General features: G+C 42.9%; 1 protein-coding gene across 1 annotated transcript in view; it reads left to right on the forward strand.

The window, feature by feature from the left end:
- The window catches only part of Lrriq4 (leucine rich repeats and IQ motif containing 4), a 22,155-nt gene extending 4,474 nt beyond the window's left edge, over nucleotides 1–17,681 (forward strand). The window contains 4 exon segments of the mRNA XM_032897000.1: nucleotides 3,950–4,123; nucleotides 6,799–6,937; nucleotides 8,682–8,878; nucleotides 17,388–17,681. Of these exon segments, the coding sequence (XP_032752891.1) occupies nucleotides 3,950–4,123; nucleotides 6,799–6,937; nucleotides 8,682–8,878; nucleotides 17,388–17,540 (663 nt within the window). The 3' untranslated portion in view covers nucleotides 17,541–17,681.
- The last annotated feature ends 2,865 nt before the right edge of the window (nucleotides 17,682–20,546 follow it).

Genomic DNA, 20,546 nt, shown 5'->3' on the forward strand with positions numbered 1-20,546 from the left:
TAATAAAAATATAAAAAGCAATAAAGACTACGAATTGGCAGGAAAGCCACCACGTTCCCAAGAGTGGCTGGCTGCCTTTGGGAAGAGGGATCAAGAAAGGCAATAACACGTCCGTACGGAAGTGTTCTAGCTCAGTCACCAGAGCCATAAACAAACAAGCACAATCAAGTAGGGAATGTAGAGACAGGAACATTGCCTAGAAACTAGTGGACCAGCCAGCTGGGAAGACACAAGAGAGAGTGCCTCGCAAACAAGGCACAAAGTGAAAATACATGGCCTCCACATACATCTTCTGCTTGTGTCCCCCTACAAGGGTGTGTGTGTGTGTGTGTGTGTGTGTGTGTGTGTGTGTGTGTGTGTGTGTGCAGACAGACAGGCACAGAGAGAGGAGATGGGGAGACATTTCTTTCAGTGGAGAAAGTATTTCATTCATGTAGGAAGGTTTTCTAGTTTGCTTTCTGTTGCTGGGATGAACATCAGAACCTAAAACAACTCAAGGAGGAAAGGAGTTAATTTCATCCTAACGTCCTGGTCACTGACCTGTGACTGAGGGAAATCAGAGCAGAAACTCAAACAAGCTTAGCAAGCAACCACAGATACTGGTTCTTACAGGCTATTCACCGGCTGTCACATGGCTACCTTTCTTATACAGTTCAGGCCCACCTGCATAGTGACTCACTGCACCATGGGCTGGGCCTTCCACATCAATTGGAAATCGGGAAAAATGCCCCCTTATGGCCACGCCCACAGGCCAATCTGATGGAAGCGGCCCCTCAAACGGGTCTCCGCCTTCCAGGCTTGTTCAGTTGAAACCAAAATTAGCCACCACAGAAGGATGACACACTGTCCTAATCATGGCTGTGTCATGGACAAGAGCTAACCTTTTGTTGAGAGAAACTTTACATTTTCAGAGGAGGTGCTGGCATGAATTCTGGTTGCTAACAGTTTACCCCACAAACCAAACCGCCAGAGTGTAGACCTGTAGGACAAATGTTGTGCTGACGGCAACGTTCTTATGAACTAGTCCTCAGTTTTCAGTTATTCTGATGATATTTTTCCCCCTTTGAGCCTTCACTCTCAATTTTGACTGAGGCTATAACTTAAAATCAGAGTTTCTCTCTTCTTTGTGGTATTACCGCTTTTAAGCTAGCTCCTCCCCTCTCCAACCCAAAGGACTCATCTGATTGGTTTCTGGCTCTTGAAGCCTGGCCAATAATTCCTTCTTTCCTACTTAAGTGTGAAAACAGCTTTCAATAGGTACCTAAATAAATTTTACCTATAAAGTACTACTAAAATGAGAAAGCAAGAGCAGGATATTCAACCCCTAAATCGGCAATTTTAGTGTCATAAATAATTGCTCCAACTTGATGATGCTCTGCAGATTCTCTGGTGTCTAGATTTTTCAATTTTTATAAATTTGAGAGAGAGAGAGAGAGAGAGAGAGAGAGAGAGAGAGAGAGAGTGTGTGTAGGTAAGTGTGCCACAGCATACACATGGTGCTCAGATGACAATTTCATGGAGACGGTTTATGCCTCCAGTCTTTACGTGGGTTCTGGAAATGGGACTCAGGCTACTGCACCAGGTCCTGTCTGTGCGCCTACATTTACTTCCGCTGTGTGTTAGCACGAATTGATGAAGCAAACTGTGAGGTCTTGGAAATGCTGGTGAGAGGTGAAGACTTGTGAACATCCAGAGTGCTTTGGAAATGAAAAGCTGAGTCAGCGTCTTTTCCTGATGCTTTTGACCTTAATGAATGCAGGCGCTTGGTCTTGAAGGGGAGCCAGAGCTTCATGAAGAATTTTTAGATTCTTAAGACTTAAACTCATTTTCCCTGGAGACCAACTCGATCTGATTTCCTAAGTCAATAAATAAAACTGGGTTTGCAGACCTATTCCTCTAACCCCAGCTCTTGGGAAATAGAGGCAGGAAGATCAGAAACTTGAGGTCATCCTCAAATTCCAAGTTCTAGGCCAGCCTGGGCTACACAAGCTCCTGTCTCAAAAGAGCAAAATCAACCAACCAAACAAAAAATCCCATGCAAATAAAAAAATGAACATAATCTGTAGCAATGTTTTAAAAAGCCATATTACATAAAAAATGTTCTGAGATTCCAGTTCTGCAGAACTTTTTTTTTTAATTTTTATTTTATCTTATTTATATAAGTACACTGTAGCTGTCTTCAGACACACCAGAAGAGGGCATCAGCTCTCATTACAGATGGTTGTGGGCCACCATGTGGTTGCTGGGATTTGAACTCAGGACCTCTGGAAGAGCAGTCAGTGCTCTTAACCGCTGAGCCGTCTCTCCAGCCCTCTGCAGAGCTTTTACAGAAATTTAGCTTATATTTATGGTGAGCTTCCTTCTCTTTCCAACTGTGAGTGGCCCCTGTTCCCCAGTGCTGAGCTGTGGAAGGCCGTGGAGAGCCTGAGCAGCACCTTGGTCTAAGCTAAGCAGAAAGGAGAGCAGGAGAGAAGCACAGACGAGGGAGAAGGTGAGGGAGCCGTGGGAAAATGAGGATGACTTTCCCAGCTAGGAGCGAAGTCAGATGAAGGAGTGTGCCAGCTAAGAAACTGTTCAGTATGCATCTGGGATTTCCTTTCTAACAACAAAGGACGTCACCTTTGTCGCACAGTGAGCAGGAGAGTTGTGTAAGTCAGAGTGAGGTTTTTTTTTTCCCCCCATGAAATTCTAGAGGACCAGAATGAAAAAGGTAGTAAACCTGACTGTTTTAACAGGGATTTCCACTGAAGGTGATGCTCCTTTCTATCTGGGAGGTGGTAAGGAAAGGGGAGGCATAGCCAGCTAGCAGCATATTCAACCACTGTATTAGAGGGCTAGAATACACACTCTTCTTACCGCTATTTATGTCTGTTTGTTTATTTCATGTGTATGGGTACACTGTCGCTGTCTTCAGACACACCAGAAGAGGGCATCGGATCCCATTACAGATGGGAGCCACCATGTGGTTGCTGGGATTTGAACTCAGGACCTCTGGAAGAGCAGTCAGTGCTCTTAACCACTGAGCCATCATCTCTCCAGCCCAGTGATTCTTATTTTAATGATACCCACATTTAAATGTGCATAGACACAGATGGTTAAGCAGGGGACCACCCCTAAAGGTTACCAAGAGAATGCAATTCCACCGTATTGCACGCACACCCCTGTTCAGGCCACATTGGCCCTTCTATTGATCATGCATGGATATGCTGAGAATGGGCTTGAAAAGATACTGTCTACATTTGACCATTACCAGAACAGGACAATCTATGCTACCAATCAGAGATGGCTGTGCATGTAGCCTGGTGCGGGTGGGAGTTGCCCGGGGCTCTGAGCTTGCTAGGTGCATGGTTTGGAGAGGAATGTATATGTGCCTAGTGTCTGCAGGAGGAAGAGCCTGACAGGTCCAGTATTACACAAGGGTGTGTGTGTGTGTGTGTGTGTGTGTGTGTGTGTGTGTGTGTGTGTGTAACCAAAACCAAACAGTTGTCTCCCTTGGCAAGAAACAAATGGAACCCCAAACTGCCAATGTGCAAACATCTATGGTAAATCAACTAGCACATACATAAACATAAACATATAGAAGCTGCCCATCATTCGCAGACACTAAGCAACTCAGCCTTTTAGGTAGCAGCTTCTCTCAAAGTCACAAGGCTCAACTTTTGTTTTTTGTTTTTTGTTTTTTTTTTTTTTTTTTTGGAGCTGGGGACCGAACCCAGGGCCTTGCGCTTGCTAGGCAAGCGCTCTACCACTAGCTAAATCCCAACCCCTTACTTTTGTTTTTTAATTCTTGTCCATAAAAGCCAGTTGAATTTAGCACCAGGGCCTAGCACACGACTTCTGTGGTGCTGATGTCAGCGTTGATAACCTACTGCCACCAGGGCACCCAGAAGCTTAGTTTTGAGTGTTTAAAAATAACCTTGACCTTAACTTTAACTTTTTGGACTTCTAGTTACCACCAGCCATAAGCTCGCTTTCTAAACTGAAGATCCTCGGGCTCACAGGAAATGACTTTGTGTCCTTCCCAGAGGAAATCTTTTCCTTAGTGTCCCTGGAGAAATTATATATCGGACAAGACCAGGGGTCCAAGCTTTCCTCTTTGCCAGAAAACATCAAGAAACTGACGGTAAGCCTTCCCAATCAACAGCCGAGAAGTGCATATACCACACCCGCGCACTAATACTGAGGAAACGTGAGACGGTGTTTCCTCACGGTGTAAGGGATGTCGTCGCAAACAGTGGGTTTCAAATGTGCAGGCTCACTGTTATCGCGCAATACTCTACTGTGCTTGTTCAATATGTCGTCCTAAAAAAAGATGCCTTCTATTTATTCTCCAACAATCTCATACACATACACAGTACATCACGGTCCTACCCACCCCAACTTTCCTGCATACCTCCCCAAGGTAACTCCCAACTCGGCTTCCTTCTTAGTCAGGGTTCCTATTGCTGTGATAAGAATCTATGGCCAAAAGCGACTCGGGAAGGAAAGGGTTTATTTCACTCACAGTTCCATATGGCAATTCATCACCAAAAGCAGTGAGGGCAGAAAATGAAGAGGGGTGCTGTTTAGTGGATTACTCCCATGGCTTGCTCTGCCTGCTTTCTTATAGCCCAGGGGTGGCTCCACCTACAATAGGCTGGGCCCTCCCCATGATCACTATTTAAGAAAATGTCCTACAGCCAGAACTTATGGGGCCATTTTCTTAATTGAGGTTCCCTCCTCTCACGTAACTCTAGCTTCTGTTAAGTTGACGTAAACCTGGCCAGCACGCCCTCAGACCTCCATGTCCATTCCTTTTCTTTAAAAGTCCCACCGTGTCCATCCATTACTGCTACCCACTAGAACGCTGACTGACCTCTGCGTGGCTTGACCTTGTCTTGTGAGGTAACCATAGCTTCTGTGAGTTCACAAGCTATGTCATGTCCAGAAGACTGCATTGCACAACATGCCCCCCATCTTCTGCCTCCTCTTCTACTATGTTCCCCCATGTTTGATGGGATCAAAATTGATGACCTATTTTGGATACTTAAATCCACCTATTTTCAGGCATCTGACCAGTTATGAGTCTCTACATTAACTGCTCTACTACAGACAGAAACCTCTCTAGCCGAAATGGAGGGCAGAACTGATCTAGGAGTATAAATGTGAGTATATTATAAAGGCAGTTAACAAGAGCATTTAACAAGACAACAGGAGTACTTTCTCCGCTGGTGCCTATGACGTCCTCAGCCTTGGGCTTTTGACATGTGATATCAGGTTCACACTCCTGTGAAAAAGACTGAAAATCCTAGCAGAAAGTGATTGGTGATCTCCCTAACTTCCAGACCACTACTCCACCCATGGTTCTTCAATACGTCTTTCTCCTATTGTAGTTTAGTATGTTTTCTTTGTAGAAATTGACCCACACCATTTTCTAGTTGGTTTCTATTTTTCATAAGTATCTCCTTGAGAGTGACATTAATTTAGAAGTTAGAGTGTCCTGTGGGTGACGTGATTGGGAGTCTGATTTTTGTTCCCTGGACTTCTCTATAAGGAGAAATATGACCTGACTTTCTTGCTTAGCTCTGGGCAACCCGAGGATGGGTCCTTAGTTCTCCATGGGATGTTAGCAAGATGAGCTCATTCACACAGTGTCTTCGTGTGTGTATTCTTTAAGAACCATTTGTCCATATTCCTCTTACATCACTCTTAATGATACAGCAGCCCTGGGCCGCTCATAACCTTCAGTCATAGAACTGAGCCATGTCAGGATATAATACTGACAATTCTCATGTGACACGGAGATCCTTTTCCTAATTCTCTATTACTCTATCTAATCTAATTGTCTTACTCCTTGTACATGACATATCATTTCCAATGCCAGAAATGCAAAAAATTAGTTTTTGTCTAATAAAGTTGAACATAGATAAATTGAGTATATTCAAACCAATGGTCTATGCATTTGGGCTACTTTAACCTAGATGGTTTGGGGTACTTAGTTGAAGAACTGTAGGCGTTTCCAAAGATAACTAGTGATTAAAAGGGAGTAAATGGCATGTGCTGTAATAATCCAATACTTTTTCATGAGGTTCTGATAAAGCTAAGCCCCAGTATTTTCACTTTACCACATAAATGGACACTAATTTACTACTTTACTCAAAAGCAGCTGTATTTTTTTTTTTCTTTTTTTCGGAGCTGGGGACCGAACCCAGGGCCTTGCGCTTCCTAGGTAAGCGCTCTACCACTGAGCTAAATCCCCAGCCCTTTTTTTTTTTTTTTTCTTGCAGCTGTATTTCTTGATATTAATTCTGTAAATATTATATCAGTTATTCCTTTTGTCACTGTGACCAATATACCTCACTAGGAGTGAACCCAAGGAAGGGTGGGTTTAATATGGCTTCAGTTGGAGGATTTCAGCCTATCACAGTGGGCAAGCATCACAGCAGGAGTGACTTTGTCAATGGCAGCAGGGACATGTGGCAGATATTCCTCGAACTTGGCAGACCAGGAAGCCGAGAAAGGCAGTCAAAAGCTTGTGGGCAAGCATGGCCTCCAAAGGCCGCATCTAAGGGGCTTGCCTTTGCCGGTCAGGCTCACTTCTTAGGCTCAACAGCATCAAGAAGCAGCACAAATTAGGGAATAATCCCTGAAAAATGAACCCGAGGGACAGTTCAGAGTCGCCCACAACAAGCAGGTCTCTCCATTGTCCCAAGGCACGATTTCCCTAATGCTCGGGAATGGGCACACACAGGAAAGTCTGCTTATGGTAATCACTAGTCAAGGCAAGTTTTCTCACCACACACTCTCCGTTTGCTGCAGAATCTTAAGGAACTGTACATAGAGAACAACCAACTGGAAGAGCTGCCAGCATCCTTGGGGTTAATGCCAAATCTGGAAGTCCTTGACTGCCGGCATAATCTTCTTAGGCAACTCCCGGATGCCATTTGCCAAACTCGAGGTAAGGGACTTCTTAGATGCACAGACCAGTACAATGAGGCCCGTATTTCCTATCGATGGCTTTCTTGAACGCCTGGTCTCACATTTGGCAGATCTGAGTCCTGTATCATCACCCACTTACAGGCTCACTAACAACTCCGTGGGAAGCTAGTTTATAACACATATTTGATGTGTTTATAAAAGATAAAGAGGAGTATGTTCTGGTGGATGTGTGGTGAGGTGTGGGGAAGGGGCTGCCCCGGCAGATCCATGCTGAGACATCCCTTCCTCCTGAGGGACCAGCCACATGTCGGCGGACGGGCGGTATAGTATAGAATAGAGTTTACTGAAGGCATGAGAAGGAGTTAAGAGGGTGATAAAGGCAGAGAGAGAGGGAGGGAGGGAGGGAGGGAGGGAGGGAGAGAGAGAGAGAGAGAGAGAGAGAGAGAGAGAGAGAGAGAGAAAGAGAAGGGACGGAAAGGGGAGGGGGGAAAAGGGGGAGAAAAGGGGGGGAAAAGGGGAAAAGGAGGGGAGAGGGAAAAGGAGGGGAGAGGGGAAAAGGAGGGGAGAGGGAAAAAAGAGGGGGGAGGGCAAAAAGAGGGGAGAGGGAAAAAAGAGGGGAGAGGGAAAAGAGGGAGAGGGAAAAAGGGGAGGGGAAAAGAGGGAGGGAGAAAAGAGGGGAGGGAGGGAAAAAGAGGGGGAGGGAAAAGGAGGGGGAAGAAAAAAGGGGAGGGAAAAGAGGGGAGGGAAAAAGAGGGGGGGTAAAAGAGGGGAGGGGAAAGGGGGAGGGGAAAAGAGGGGGGAGGGAAAAAGAGGGGGAGGGGAAAAGAGGGGAGGGGAAAAGAGGGGAGGGGGGAAAAGAGGGGGCGGAGAAGAGGGAGGTGGGGGAAAAGAGGGGAGAAAAGAGGGGAGAAAAGGGGAGGAGAAAAGGGGAAAGGGGGGAGAAAGGGGGAGAGAAGGAAAAGGGAGGAAAAGGAAAAGGAAAAGGAAAAGGAAGGGAAGGAAAGGGAAGGGAAGAAGGGAAGAGAAGGGAAGTAGAGGTCAGCTATGAGCACATGGAGAGGGGGGGAAGGGAATGGGAAGAGATCGGAAGCAAGAAGACAAGAACAAGAGAGAACAAGAGAGAGAGCAAGAGGGAGAGGAGGGGCAAGCCATCCTTTATAGTGTCAGGCATACCTGGCAACACTGTGGGGTATAGCATACCTGGCTGTTGCCAGGTAACTGTGGGCTGTGGGCGGAGCTTAGACGGCTCTATACAATATTCCTGTAGCTAAGAGTCTTAGAAAGGTAGTTTATAATTTGAATGAACAAGAGAAGCAAATAATAGTTACTAAGAAAATAAGTATACACTCATACTTTCACTACACCTACCGAGAGCAGATATTGATTTGACACACATGATTTGACAGTATTGGGAGTTGGGGTCCTGATGTGAAAGTTTATTAAGGTCATTAAACCTTCTGAATAAAAGAAAAATTATTGACCCAGAATAATGAACCCAGCAAAGGGGATTTCTAGGATTGTATGATTGCCTTGGAAAACATAATCACACTTGATTCCTTAACATTCACCCTCATTTAGCAAGAATCAACAGGCTTCTCCTAGGCTGTCGAAGAGCAGACACAGACATTCGATCAGTGATATTAGAAGCCTGGATTGTGGTTCCTCCCTCCCTCTCCATCGCCTCACCAACCGATCTTATCTGAGTGAGTTTAGGTGCTGCCGTCCTAAGCTAAACTAATCAATTAAAATGGAAACCTTTCCAGATTTGAGAGAGCTCCTGCTGGAAGACAATTTACTCAGTCGCCTCCCGGAGAACCTTGATCACCTGGTGAACCTCAAGGTCCTAACGCTGACCGACAACCCCATGGAGGACCCTCCCATGGAAGTGTGTGAGCAGGGCAACGAAGCCATATGGAAACACCTGAAGGAGAACAGAATCAGAAAAGTGATGGCCACCAAGGTAGACTCAGCCCAGACTCCTTTTTAAAAAAATGTATTCTTAGGTGATTTTATACACATATACAATGCATCTTGATAATAAACACCCCTTATTCTTTCCCCTCCCCCTCCCGTTCATGTCCCTCCCTCTTCAGGCCTCCTTTTTTCCTTCATTCTTCTCGCACATATGAGTTTCCCCTCCCTCCACTCCTCCAAGTCCCTCCCCACCCCCTCCCCTCACTCTATCTCCCCTCCCAAAATCTCTTCTATGTCCCACTCCCAGAAAAATGCATGCATTCTCTCCTTGAGCCCTCCTGGTGACTTAGCCTCTCGGGTCTGTGCACTGTAGCGTGATTGTCCTTTACTTAGCAGCTAATGTCCACTTACGAGTGAATGCACTCCATGTTTGTCTTTCTGGGTCTGGGTTCCCTCACTCAGGATGATTCGTTTTCTAGTTCCACTGATTTGCAAATGTCAGGGTGTCATTGTTTTTTTTAACAGCTGAGTACTACTCCATTGTGTAAATGTATCCCATTTTTAAAAAAAAAATCCATTCTCCTCTCGAGGGACACCCAGGTTATTTCCAGCTTCTGACTGTTATGAACAAAGCTGCTATGAGCATGGTTCAGGAAATGTCCTTGTGGTTCTTTGAATACTTCCAAGACTGGTATAGCTGGGGCTTGAGGTAGACTGATTGCTAATTTGATTTGAGCTGCCATATTGATTTCCACAGTGGCTGTACACTCCCGCTAGCAACGTGTAGGTATCCCCTCCCCTCCACATCCTCAACGGCACAGGCTGTCACCTGAGTTTTTGATCTTAGCCATCCTGACAGGTGTAAGTTGGAATCTCAAAGTGGTTTTGATTTGCATTTCTCTGATGGCTAAGGATGTTAAACATTTCTTTAAGTGCTTCTCAGCCATTTGAGATTTCTCTGTTGAGAATTCTTTGTTTAGATCTGTACCCCATATTTTAATTGTATTATTTGGGCTGGTGTTACCTAGTTTCTTGAATTCTTTATATATATTGGATATTAGTCCTCTGTTGGATGTGGAGTTGGCAATCTTGTCCCACTCTGTAGGCTGCCATGTTGTCCTATTGCCAGTGTCCTTTGTCTTACAGAAGCTTTTCGGTTTCATGACATCCCATTTATTAATTCATTTTCTTTCCATCTAATTTGTTGTTTTTCACGGGCTTGCTGTAAATGGCTATATTTAAGTATGTCTTTTGCATCCCTAACCTCTCCAAGACTTGAAGGGGTCTTGAATTTTGTCAAAGGCTTTTTCAGCACTTATTCTTTTATTTTTTTAATTTTAATTTTTAATTTATTTTTTAAAGATTTATTTATTTATTTATTTATTTATTTATTTATTTATTTATTTACTATATATGAGTACACTGTTGCTGTCTTCAGACACTCCAGGAGAAGGCATCTGATCTCATTACAGGTGATTGTGAGCCACCATATGGTTGCTGGGAATTGAACTCAGGACCTCTGGAAGAGCAGCCAGTGCTCTTAACCACTGAGCCATCTCTCCAGCCCATTTTCAGCATCTAATGAGATGGTCATGTGGGTTTTTCCTTTCAGTTTGCTTATATCATGGACTGCCTTTACCAATTTATATGTGGCAACATCTTCATATCTCTGGGGTAAGCCTTCTTGATCATGGTGCATGATCCTCTAGATGGTCCATGGATTTGGTTTCCAAGTATGTATTGAGTATCGTTACAGCTGTTTTTCAGTTGGGAGACTTTTAGTGACTATTTATATTTCCTTAAGGGTTATAGGACTGCTTAAATTGCTTATCTGACCTTGATTTAACATTGTTAAGGGGTAGCTATCAAGAAAATTATCCATTCTTTTATATTCTCCAATTTTCTGGAGTACAGGTTTGTAAACTATGACCTAATGATTCTTTGGGTTCCCTTGGAGTCTGTTATATCCTCCTTTTGTCTCTGATTTTGTTAATTTAAATATTCTTTTTTTAGTTTGCATAAATGTTTGTCTATCTTGTTGATTTTCTCAAAGAATCAACTCTTTATTTTTTTTTCCAACCCTGAACTCTTGAGATAATGTCTATCTTTGATGTTGAGTTCTATTTGACGTTAGATCCTGTTTTCACATCCATTCTGTTATTCTATATCTTTTTATTGGGGAATTGAGTCCATTGATATTGACATTGACATTGATAATTCCTGTAGTGGTGGTAGAGTGTGTGTGTGTGTGTGTGTGTGTGTGTGTGTGTGTGTGTGTGTGTGTGTGTGTCTGTGTGTCTGTGTGTGTGTCTGTGTGTGTACATGTGTGCATGTGCATGCACATTATCTTCACTTCCCTTATTTTTAGTGATATACAATTATTTTCTGTGTTTTCATGAGTTATGTTGAAGTTTTCCTTCTACTACCTTCTGTAGATCTGGAATTGTGGATAGATATTGTTTAAATTTGACTTTATCATAAAATATCTTGTTTTCTCCATCTATGGTGATTGAAAGTTTAACTGCATATAGAAATCTGGGATGGCATCTGTGGTCTCTTAGAGCCTACAGGACAATCTGTCCAGTTCCTTCTGGCTTTTAGAGTCTCTTAGAAGTTGAATGTAATTCTAACATGTTACTTGGCCATTTCCCCTTTACAGCTTTTAATATTCTTTCTTCATTCTGTATGTTTAGTATTTTGATTATTGCACGGCGAGGGAACTTTCTGGTTTTGATACAATCTATTTGGTGTTCTGTAAGCATCTTGTATCTTTATAGGCATGCCCTTCTTTAGATTAAAATTTTTTTCTTCTGTTGAAGGTCAGCTTCAACTCCACAGGGTAAACTGAGGAAGGCATCGAGTGTGGAGTAGGCAATTGGGAGTTGATGCTTATAACAACCAACAGGGCCCTGGCTAAAAGTGGCAGGCAATTTACAGGGTCAGCACTGGTAGTGCTGGTTAGAGCAAAACTTAATTATCTGGGCCTGGAACTATCTCTGACCAGCGAGGAAAAAAAGGAGAGAGAAAAGTGTGCATGCATGCATATACACACCTGATGAGGAAAAGTGGGCTGCAACCATTTCACAATATACTATATACATATATACATGTCTACATATTTGGTGGATAGAGCAAAACTGTAGTGCACAAGTTCTAACCATTTTACACACACACACACACACACACACACACATAAATACAGTTGATGGATAAAGAGAAGCTCTAATGAGCAGGCTCTAACAACATTATTTTTTGCTTTAGTCCTTTTATATCCCTGAAGACAAAATTCTCTATTTAATAAAAAGAATTACCTCCTTCAAAAACAAATAAAATACACAAGAGAGAGTTATAACAGCATTGTTGATTATAAGTTCAAAGCAGAAGTTTCAACTCTCTTTCATTTCATAAACTTAGTAAAAGTTCAAAACAATAGGTCATCATCATCATCATCATCATCATCATCATCATCATCATCATCATCATCATCATCACTTTATGTAATGTTTCCCATTCCTTGTTCATGACCTTACTTTATTGTGGTGCACACCTGTGGCCTCATCCCTGGCCTGACTTAGAATGAATGCTTTTCTTGATCATTAATTTGTTCTAAGCCTATTTTTCTTCCCAGTGCAACTGATGTGCTCGTAGAACATGAAAGCTCACTGAACTCCTTTTCTAACTGTACATCCAACTATGCCACAGGAGGTGGCATGTTCTATTTTTTATTTTAACTTTCCGTCAACTATCTTGACTTCTTAAAATTCTTTTAATCAAATCAGGAATTCTGTAAAAATTATCAGGAATTATAAAATAATCAATTCAACTAAACAGCATTATTTCATGAAAGTTCATTTTCATGTTGATTTGCAGGAAATGTGTTCCATAGCATGGGCTAATATGTAGGGATCAATCATAACAGACTGTAGACAGAAAGGGTCAGAAGATTGAGGAAAACAGCAATGGCAAACATGAGAAAACACATGAGCAGCAGGAGGCAACCTTTCCTTGGACAAGGCTCTTGGGGTTGTACCTTTCTAGGGTTCACTCATCACAACCGTGTAAGACAGTGGGCCATCTCCAGTGGTGGTCCCCTGCAGCTCTTCCTGCATGGTGTCTGCCATTCTTCTATGAATTTGTTAAAAATATTTTCTGGGACTTTGAGCTGGGAGTCTTCTCCTTCTTCTGTTCCTATTATTCTTAGGTTTGTTTTTTCACAGTGTCCCTAATTTTCTAGATTTGTTGTTGTTGTTGTTGTTGTTGTTGTAGTTGTTGTTATTTTAAAAGAGTGTTGTAGTTTTCCTCTTATCCCAGCTAGCTCCCAAATAATTGACACTGGAATATTATATTTATTTAACAAGTTTAAGAATACAACAACTGAGCAGGATTAATCTATTTTAATCCCCTAAAATAGTCTGGTTATTTCCCAGCCAAAATCCCCATTTTAGTACTGACCTGGTTCTCTGGACTCCATGTGTTTTCTTATGGTATTTTCTGGATGCTATCCCTGTGGCTAATCCTACTTCCCCCCCCCTCTCTCTCTCCCCCCCTCCCCTGGCTGGGAGGAAGGAAGTCCAATCCTATTTGCTGCCCTGATCAATCAGTGGATGACCAGCTAGCTTTATTGACCAATCAGGAAATAATTGGGAAACAGTGATTACACCACACTGAGACTGGAGACTCTTAGAATAAGGATTGCAACCAGATATGTGCGCACAGAAGTCAACACTTCAACAATATAAGAACAATCTTTTTTTTTTTAATTCTTTTTTTCAGAGCTGGGGACCGAACCCAGGGCCTTGCGCTTGCTAGGCAAGTGCTCTACCACTGAGCTAAATCCCCAACCCCACAAGGACAATCTTTAAACAGGACATAAGAGCATTATGCCTACATTTTCTGCTGGGAGTTTTTAGATTTAACATTTTCTTTGATCATTGTTTTGATTTCTTCTATTGTATCCTCTATGCCAGAGTCTCTCTTCCATCTCTTGTATTCTGTTGGTGATGCCTATGAAGTTCCTGTTCTCTTTCCTAGGTTTTCCATTTCCAGGATTCCCTGTTTCTTTATTGCTTCTATTTTTGTTTCTGAACAATTTTATTCATTTCCTTCAACTCTTTGATGTTTCTTCCCTTGGCTTTAAGAGGTTTATTCATTTCCTCCATTTTTTTTGTCTTTTCTTTGAAATTTTTTTAGAGGATTTATTCATTTCCTCAAGGACCTTTCATCTTGGTAAAGTTGGCTCCTTTCACTTCAGTGTCTCGGAACAGTAAGAGCTTGTTGTAAGCAGGATAGCACAGCGCTGGTAGTGACATGTCGCTTTGGCTATTGTTGATGACATTTCTAAGCTGGCATCTAGGCATCTGAGTTTAGGGTAGTTATAGGTCTAGGTCTGATTTCTGTGTTTGTCTTTGCTGGATGGATGGTTTTTCCCTTTGTTTCTGTTTCTCTCTCATTCTCTGGCCATCACTGCAGTCCCGGCAGATGGCTTATTCTCTGGTCTATCCAGGTACCTCTGCTGATTTTCTAGAACCCAGCTTGACCTCTGATGGGCAGGGAGCTTCAGCCACAGTTGTGGGCCAGGAGCAGGAACTCTTGAGGGTAGGCTGGGTATGCCCTGAGAGAGAGTTGGCAGTCTCTAGGCAGGGCTTACGTGGGGTTCTAGGTGCTGGCATAACCTGTGGTAAATCAGGAGTCTTTTGCCAGAGTTGTAGACCAGACATTGCCCTTCTCATACATACCCTTACATAACTCACCAAGGCTAGTTAATGCTGCCTGTGTTCTCACGGAGGTAGGGCAGACACTGAAGCATGGGTAACATACCCACAGTCACACCCTTGCAGAAAATTGACTCTCCTCTAGGGGATACTCCTCATCTAGGGGTGGGGCTTATGAGCCTCTCCCTCCCCATGCTGGATCACTGACTGGACACTCAATGACCAAAACCCATCCATCCACCTTCTGGGAATGGGGGTGTCAACTCTCTTAAAACTGCTTTCTACTGATTTGTTTTCCTTTTGCCCTTGTCCCCCAATTTGCGATATTGGTCAGTCTTTAAAAAGCCAGCTGTAACATTTGTGGTCTAGTCTCTGCATGCTGAGAAAGTTCAGTGCTTAACTGAAGTTCTGACTGGAACAGTCTGTGGTGCTGGACGATTTAGCTAGCCATTTAGAAATTGTCCTGGGTGCAGATGTTTTAGGAAACAACACTGAGGCAGGATGCTCAGTGAATCAAGATGGATGCTGAAGTAAATATGTCTCAGGGTCTCAGCATCCCTGAGGACAAATCTTGTCAGGGATGTTTGACTTCACTGGTGTCTATAAACATATAACTCTCACAGGTAATAAACATTTCTGCAATAACACATGCATGGATGTGTAATGTGCATGATCAGTTAAAGATGACTCTGCTCTCTGTCGAGCAGGTAAGGCAGCTGTCTCTTTTATAAGTTAGTTTGGACTGTACAACAAACTATTAACTATGCATAACTAAAGTTCTGGAAGTTCTGGCTGGAGACATTTCCACGTCTCAGCCATCTCAGAGCTGTTCCCATGTAGGGAGATCAGCAATTTCTGTTAACTGTTTTGCTCTTCTTGGCTTCTTCCTTCATGGGTGCAGCCTAGATCTTCAGGGGAGCTCCAACTGTTGAATCTTATTTTTATCAATTTGTAAGGAATGCATATCTTTTCTTCTCCTGTTGAAATAAGAGAATATTCTTTTCCCCCCGTGCAATATATTTCTTGCCTTCCACTCTAAGATTACACACACACACACACACACACACACACGCACGCACATACACACACACGCACATACAATACATACACATACACACATACAATACACACACATACACACACATACACATAACACACACTCACACATACACACACAATCAGTTTTTTCTAAAAATTCAGTGTATTTCAGCAGTTCTGTTATCTGTCTCATTGATGTTTTAAATATTAAAGTCAACAAGGCACTATTTAATATGTTTCTGGGAGATCTTTTATCCCCTTTCTGTTCTATGTGCATTTCATTTAAAGTGCAATTATATCTCTGTAGTGGTAAATATTTAAAAGCTGCTCCACGCTCCTGGCAGGTGTGCATGGCTCTGCACCCATCCAAGAGCTCTGGGTTCACAAGTGAAAGGCACACATGTGCAGTGTTATTTTTAATATGCCTTTTAGCTCAATGGCTGGGCACTTCCAAACCTCCCCAGTTGCTAGCACACACCCGCCTTTGTGATTCTTTCTAAATCTATACTTTATCTTTGCTGCCCTGTTTCCTTCTGGGCAGCCCTCGCACAGGGCTGTTTTCCCTTTGCACCTACATTTCAGCTGTCTCACCCTCCTACTCCTTCACAGCGTGGCCTATCCTACTCCCCTCTTCCTCTCCCCTGAGCTTCTTGCCTGGAATCCTAAAAGTCCTGCCTCTTTCACCCTGCCCAGCCATTGGCCGATGGCTCTTTATTGACCCATCAAAAAACCAACTGTTGTAGTTGAAGTTCATTCTGAATGATCCTGAATAGTTTCAGTAGCTTTTGTACGCAAAACATCCTTTTCTGCCTATTGAGTGTCAGTACTACATTAAGAAATTCTAGAAAATTTAATAATACCATAAGAATAGCATACAGTTCTAATTTTAACTGCATTATAAGGGCTCTGAGCCACCTTATATTTTTTTCTGACATTTTTGCAACCTGCGTTTCCTGACTTCTTTGCATCAGTGTAGAATGTGGGTGCTGTAGAAATTGGCGTCCCTTTTACTATATGAAGGAGAATACAATTAGTTCTTTTTATAAACTGAAGTTGCTGGCTATTGGGGTATTTTTGTTAATTCCTCCCCCTTATGAGAGGGCAGCGGGTTGCACACGATTTCCTGACTCTCCATGCAATATGCTGCTGAATCCCTTGTTAATGTCATCCATTGCGAACTCATACACTTACAGAAGAATGTCACAATGGAGACTTGTGAAGAGCAGCCCATGTCTTGACTGCAGTGGGGTTTGTACAAAGCAATGTGTGACATGATTGCATTGAACTACATGATGCACACACACATGGCTGGCCTGGAACTCACAACATAGCCAAGAATATTCTTGAACTTCTGGTCCTCTCGCCTCTATCTCCCAAATGCTGTGATTTTAGACATAGGTCACAAAATCAATTTATGTGGTATTGGGATCAGACCTAGAGCTAGCCCTCTCTCAGCTGAGTTCCACTTCAAGCTCAGTCATACACTGACTGTCCCTCCCACTACTAAACATGGCCTTCAGAATCTCTGGCCCTCCACCCAATTGTCTTGAGACAAGGGCTCTCACCCAACTGGAAGGACACCATTTCAGCTAGGTTGGCTGTCCAGTGAGCCTGCTTCTACCACACCGTGTTTGGGGTTATAGGCCTGTTACATGTAGGATGTTTGGTATTTGAACTCAGGTTCTCATGTAGCACAGAAAATACTCCTATCTACAACATCCCCCAATCCCTCAATATGTTTTTAGAGGAGTAAGCCACAGCCAGACCATAGCTAACACCAGGATGGGGGCTCTATCTTGTTTTCAGATTCAGGCGTGGTGGCGTGGAATCATGGTCCGGAAAGGATATGGATCCTACGAAGAGCTACTAAAAGCCCGGAAGAAAGGAAAATCCCCTCCAAAGGATAAGAAAGGAAAAGCTGCCCCAAAAGGAAAACCCGCAAAAGGGCATAAAAAATAATTATGTAAATGGGTGAATGAAAATAAAGATTGCTAACAGAGCAGGAAGGCACCGTGTCTAGGGGCTACACATCAGCCACATGAAAATTACCCACGAAATTAAAGCTGTTTGTAATAATGAAATAGTCTTATTTTACTGGAATGTTTGTGGGAAGAATGATATGACACCGGGAACTGCTTCAGAAAGAGCGCGTGCTGAAGGGGCTAGGAGACATGGGTTCAAATGAAGCAAGGCGGGATAGATGTAAGCTGACAAGCACAGCAGTGGGTGATGAGCATGTGGGGGTGCACACATTCCTTTGTCTATTTAAAAACACTTGGGGGCAGCCACGGATATACAAGCAGGCCCGTGGGAATATACTGGCGTGTCCACTCACCCTGCACCTGTGCTGACGTCTTATACAGTATGAAACCAAAACCAGAAAGCTGACATTGCTTCAATAAGCATCACTAACCATCAGGTGTGTGTGCACGTGTGTGTACATGTGTGCACCATGTAGGCCAATGAGATTGTGTCACGCTCGGCTTTCTACAAACCCCACTGCAGTCAAGACGTGGGCTGTTCTTTGTAAGTCCCCTTGTGACAGTCTTTTGCAGTCTTTCATAGGTACGCACTGTGTACCGATCCCTTTTACCCATCATTTCCTGCTAGGCGGTAGCCCTGGAGATAGACAGGGTGGCCTGAGAAGAGGTACGGAGTCGGCAAAGGAGAAGCCAGTCAGGCATGGTGGTCAGGGGCATTCTGCAGGTCCGACTGACTAGCAACTGGGTTCCATTTTTATTTCTAGAGGTTTCACAGGACAAAACAAACTAATGCTTATCCAAGAAGTACAGATGATGTCATTTTGTCTCTGGACATGGGTTTAATTCTTCATTACATGTCCAGGGTTTCAAGTTCAGTCATAATTAGAAAGTGCAAATAGAACACATTTTGTTTTTATTAGCCCTGTAACTCCAAAGAGTGTCTCCACCAGAGTAAACACATTTATTATAAGACAGCCTGATTTTAGAAGTGTTTGCAGCTTTAAGTAAAGCACTCCAAACAAATAGAAAATATCTGAACTAGCTTTTTATCAATAGCGAATACTAATATATAACTCCCTTGACTATACTGTTTCATCGTCTACACTATAACATAGGAAAAGCTTACTTCAGTCAATCTATTTTATTTACATAGTTCTAGTCCTCCAGGGGTGTACCCCGTCCAAACGCCTATCTTTAAATTACATTTTCGTAGAAGTCTACTCATCTTGTAAAAAGAGGTCTTGAATCTTGAAAATGTTACTAATTATCCTGGCCAGTCAGAGTTTGTCAATTATCTCTGTTTATATTTTCAGAGAGCTCTAAGAACACTGTGAAAAGAGGCCTTGAACCTGTTACCAATTCTCCTGGCCAGTTGGAGTTTGCCAACTATTTCTAAATGTACCCTGTTCCAGTTTGCCTAGGGTGGATAACCCAAGAAGATTCCTGGAGCCATGGCCTCATTTAGAGATGCCCGGCTTAGTATTCTGTGTGCGTATCACAATCTCCAGGGCATGAGGAAGACTTTAAAATAGGGCCAGATAAAGTCATTTCCCTAAAAGTGGAAGGGATCGTAAGTTTAGGACTTTTCAAAAAAGATTCAGACATCATTCTCTTGGGGAAAGACACAAAGCGAATCACAGTGCATTAAGTTCCCAAGCATTGCAACACATTATATTATATACACTGTAGCTGTTTTCAGACACTTCAGAAGAAGGCATCAGACATTCATTCACTCATTATTAAAAGGTAATTTATTATGAATAAAGCTACAGAGAATATTCACGCATGGGTCTTTGCATGGTGGTTGTGAGCCACCATGTGGGTGTTGGATTTGAACTCGAGACCTCGGGAAGAGCAGTCCGTTCTCTTAACCACTGAGCCATCTCTCCAACCCTATGCAATTTCTTTTAAACTTTATGTTTATTTACTGTGTGTGCCTGTGCATGTGTCTGCCACAGCGAACATATGGAGGTCACTTTTGGGAGAGCTTTTGGGACAATCAGTTTTCTTTCTTCACCGTGTGGTTCTTGGGACTCACATTCAGATGTACAGGCTTCATGGCTAGCGTCTGTATTCACCAGGCCTGGAACTGACTGCCAGCATAGCTTACTTCTAGTCCATCCAACTTGCTGCATGCATCTAATTTAATCCTCTTTGTGTGCACACAAGTGTGCAGATGCATGGGCTCATGATCACACAGAACAGGACATGCTGCGTCCTCCTCCATGGCTCTCTGACTGACAGTCTCTCACTTAACTGGCATCACTGTTGCAGTGGGTCTGGCCAGCTTACACACTTTGTGGCTGGGCACGGGACCTGGTCTTTCAATCTGTTTCTGTGTTCATTCATTATTGAAAGGTAACTTATTATGAATAAAGCTACAGAAAATATTCACACACAGGTCTTTGCATAGACATTACATTTGTAAGGGAATTCTCAAGAGAACCCAATCTGCAAAGCACCCCTTCTACTGCTCTCAAAACTCCCTCAGCTTGATGACTTTGCTTTGGAACAGTGTTGATTTTAAATGTAACATATCACACTTATTTATTTATTTCTTGGGAGGGCATGTGTATGCCAGGGTGTATGTGTGGAGTCCAGAGACAACTTGCCACAGTCATATCTCCTCTTTATCGTGTGGGACCTGGAGATTGAATTAAAATGGCTGGGCTTGGCACCAAGCATGTTTACCTCTGAGCCAGCACACAGGTTTTACATTTACACATCTTTAAGCCATGGTTGAAATTCTAATGATTCATATTGTCATGTAGGAAAATAAACCCAAGTTTACTTGCATGTATGTACCAGAACATAAATTTATAGCAATCATTCTTGCCATTCATTGACTTACCCTCCAAGAAATGAAAATGTTTAAAACTTGGATAACATAAAACGAAAGCTTTCACAAACAAACAAAAAGCAAGAAATGCCAGAAGAAGTGTTTATTGGAATTTGCTTGTTCTAGTCAAAGAAGGTTTTATTT

The sequence above is a fragment of the Rattus rattus genome, chromosome 3, assembly GCF_011064425.1.
Source record: "Rattus rattus isolate New Zealand chromosome 3, Rrattus_CSIRO_v1, whole genome shotgun sequence".
Classification (NCBI taxonomy): Eukaryota; Metazoa; Chordata; class Mammalia; order Rodentia; family Muridae; genus Rattus; species Rattus rattus.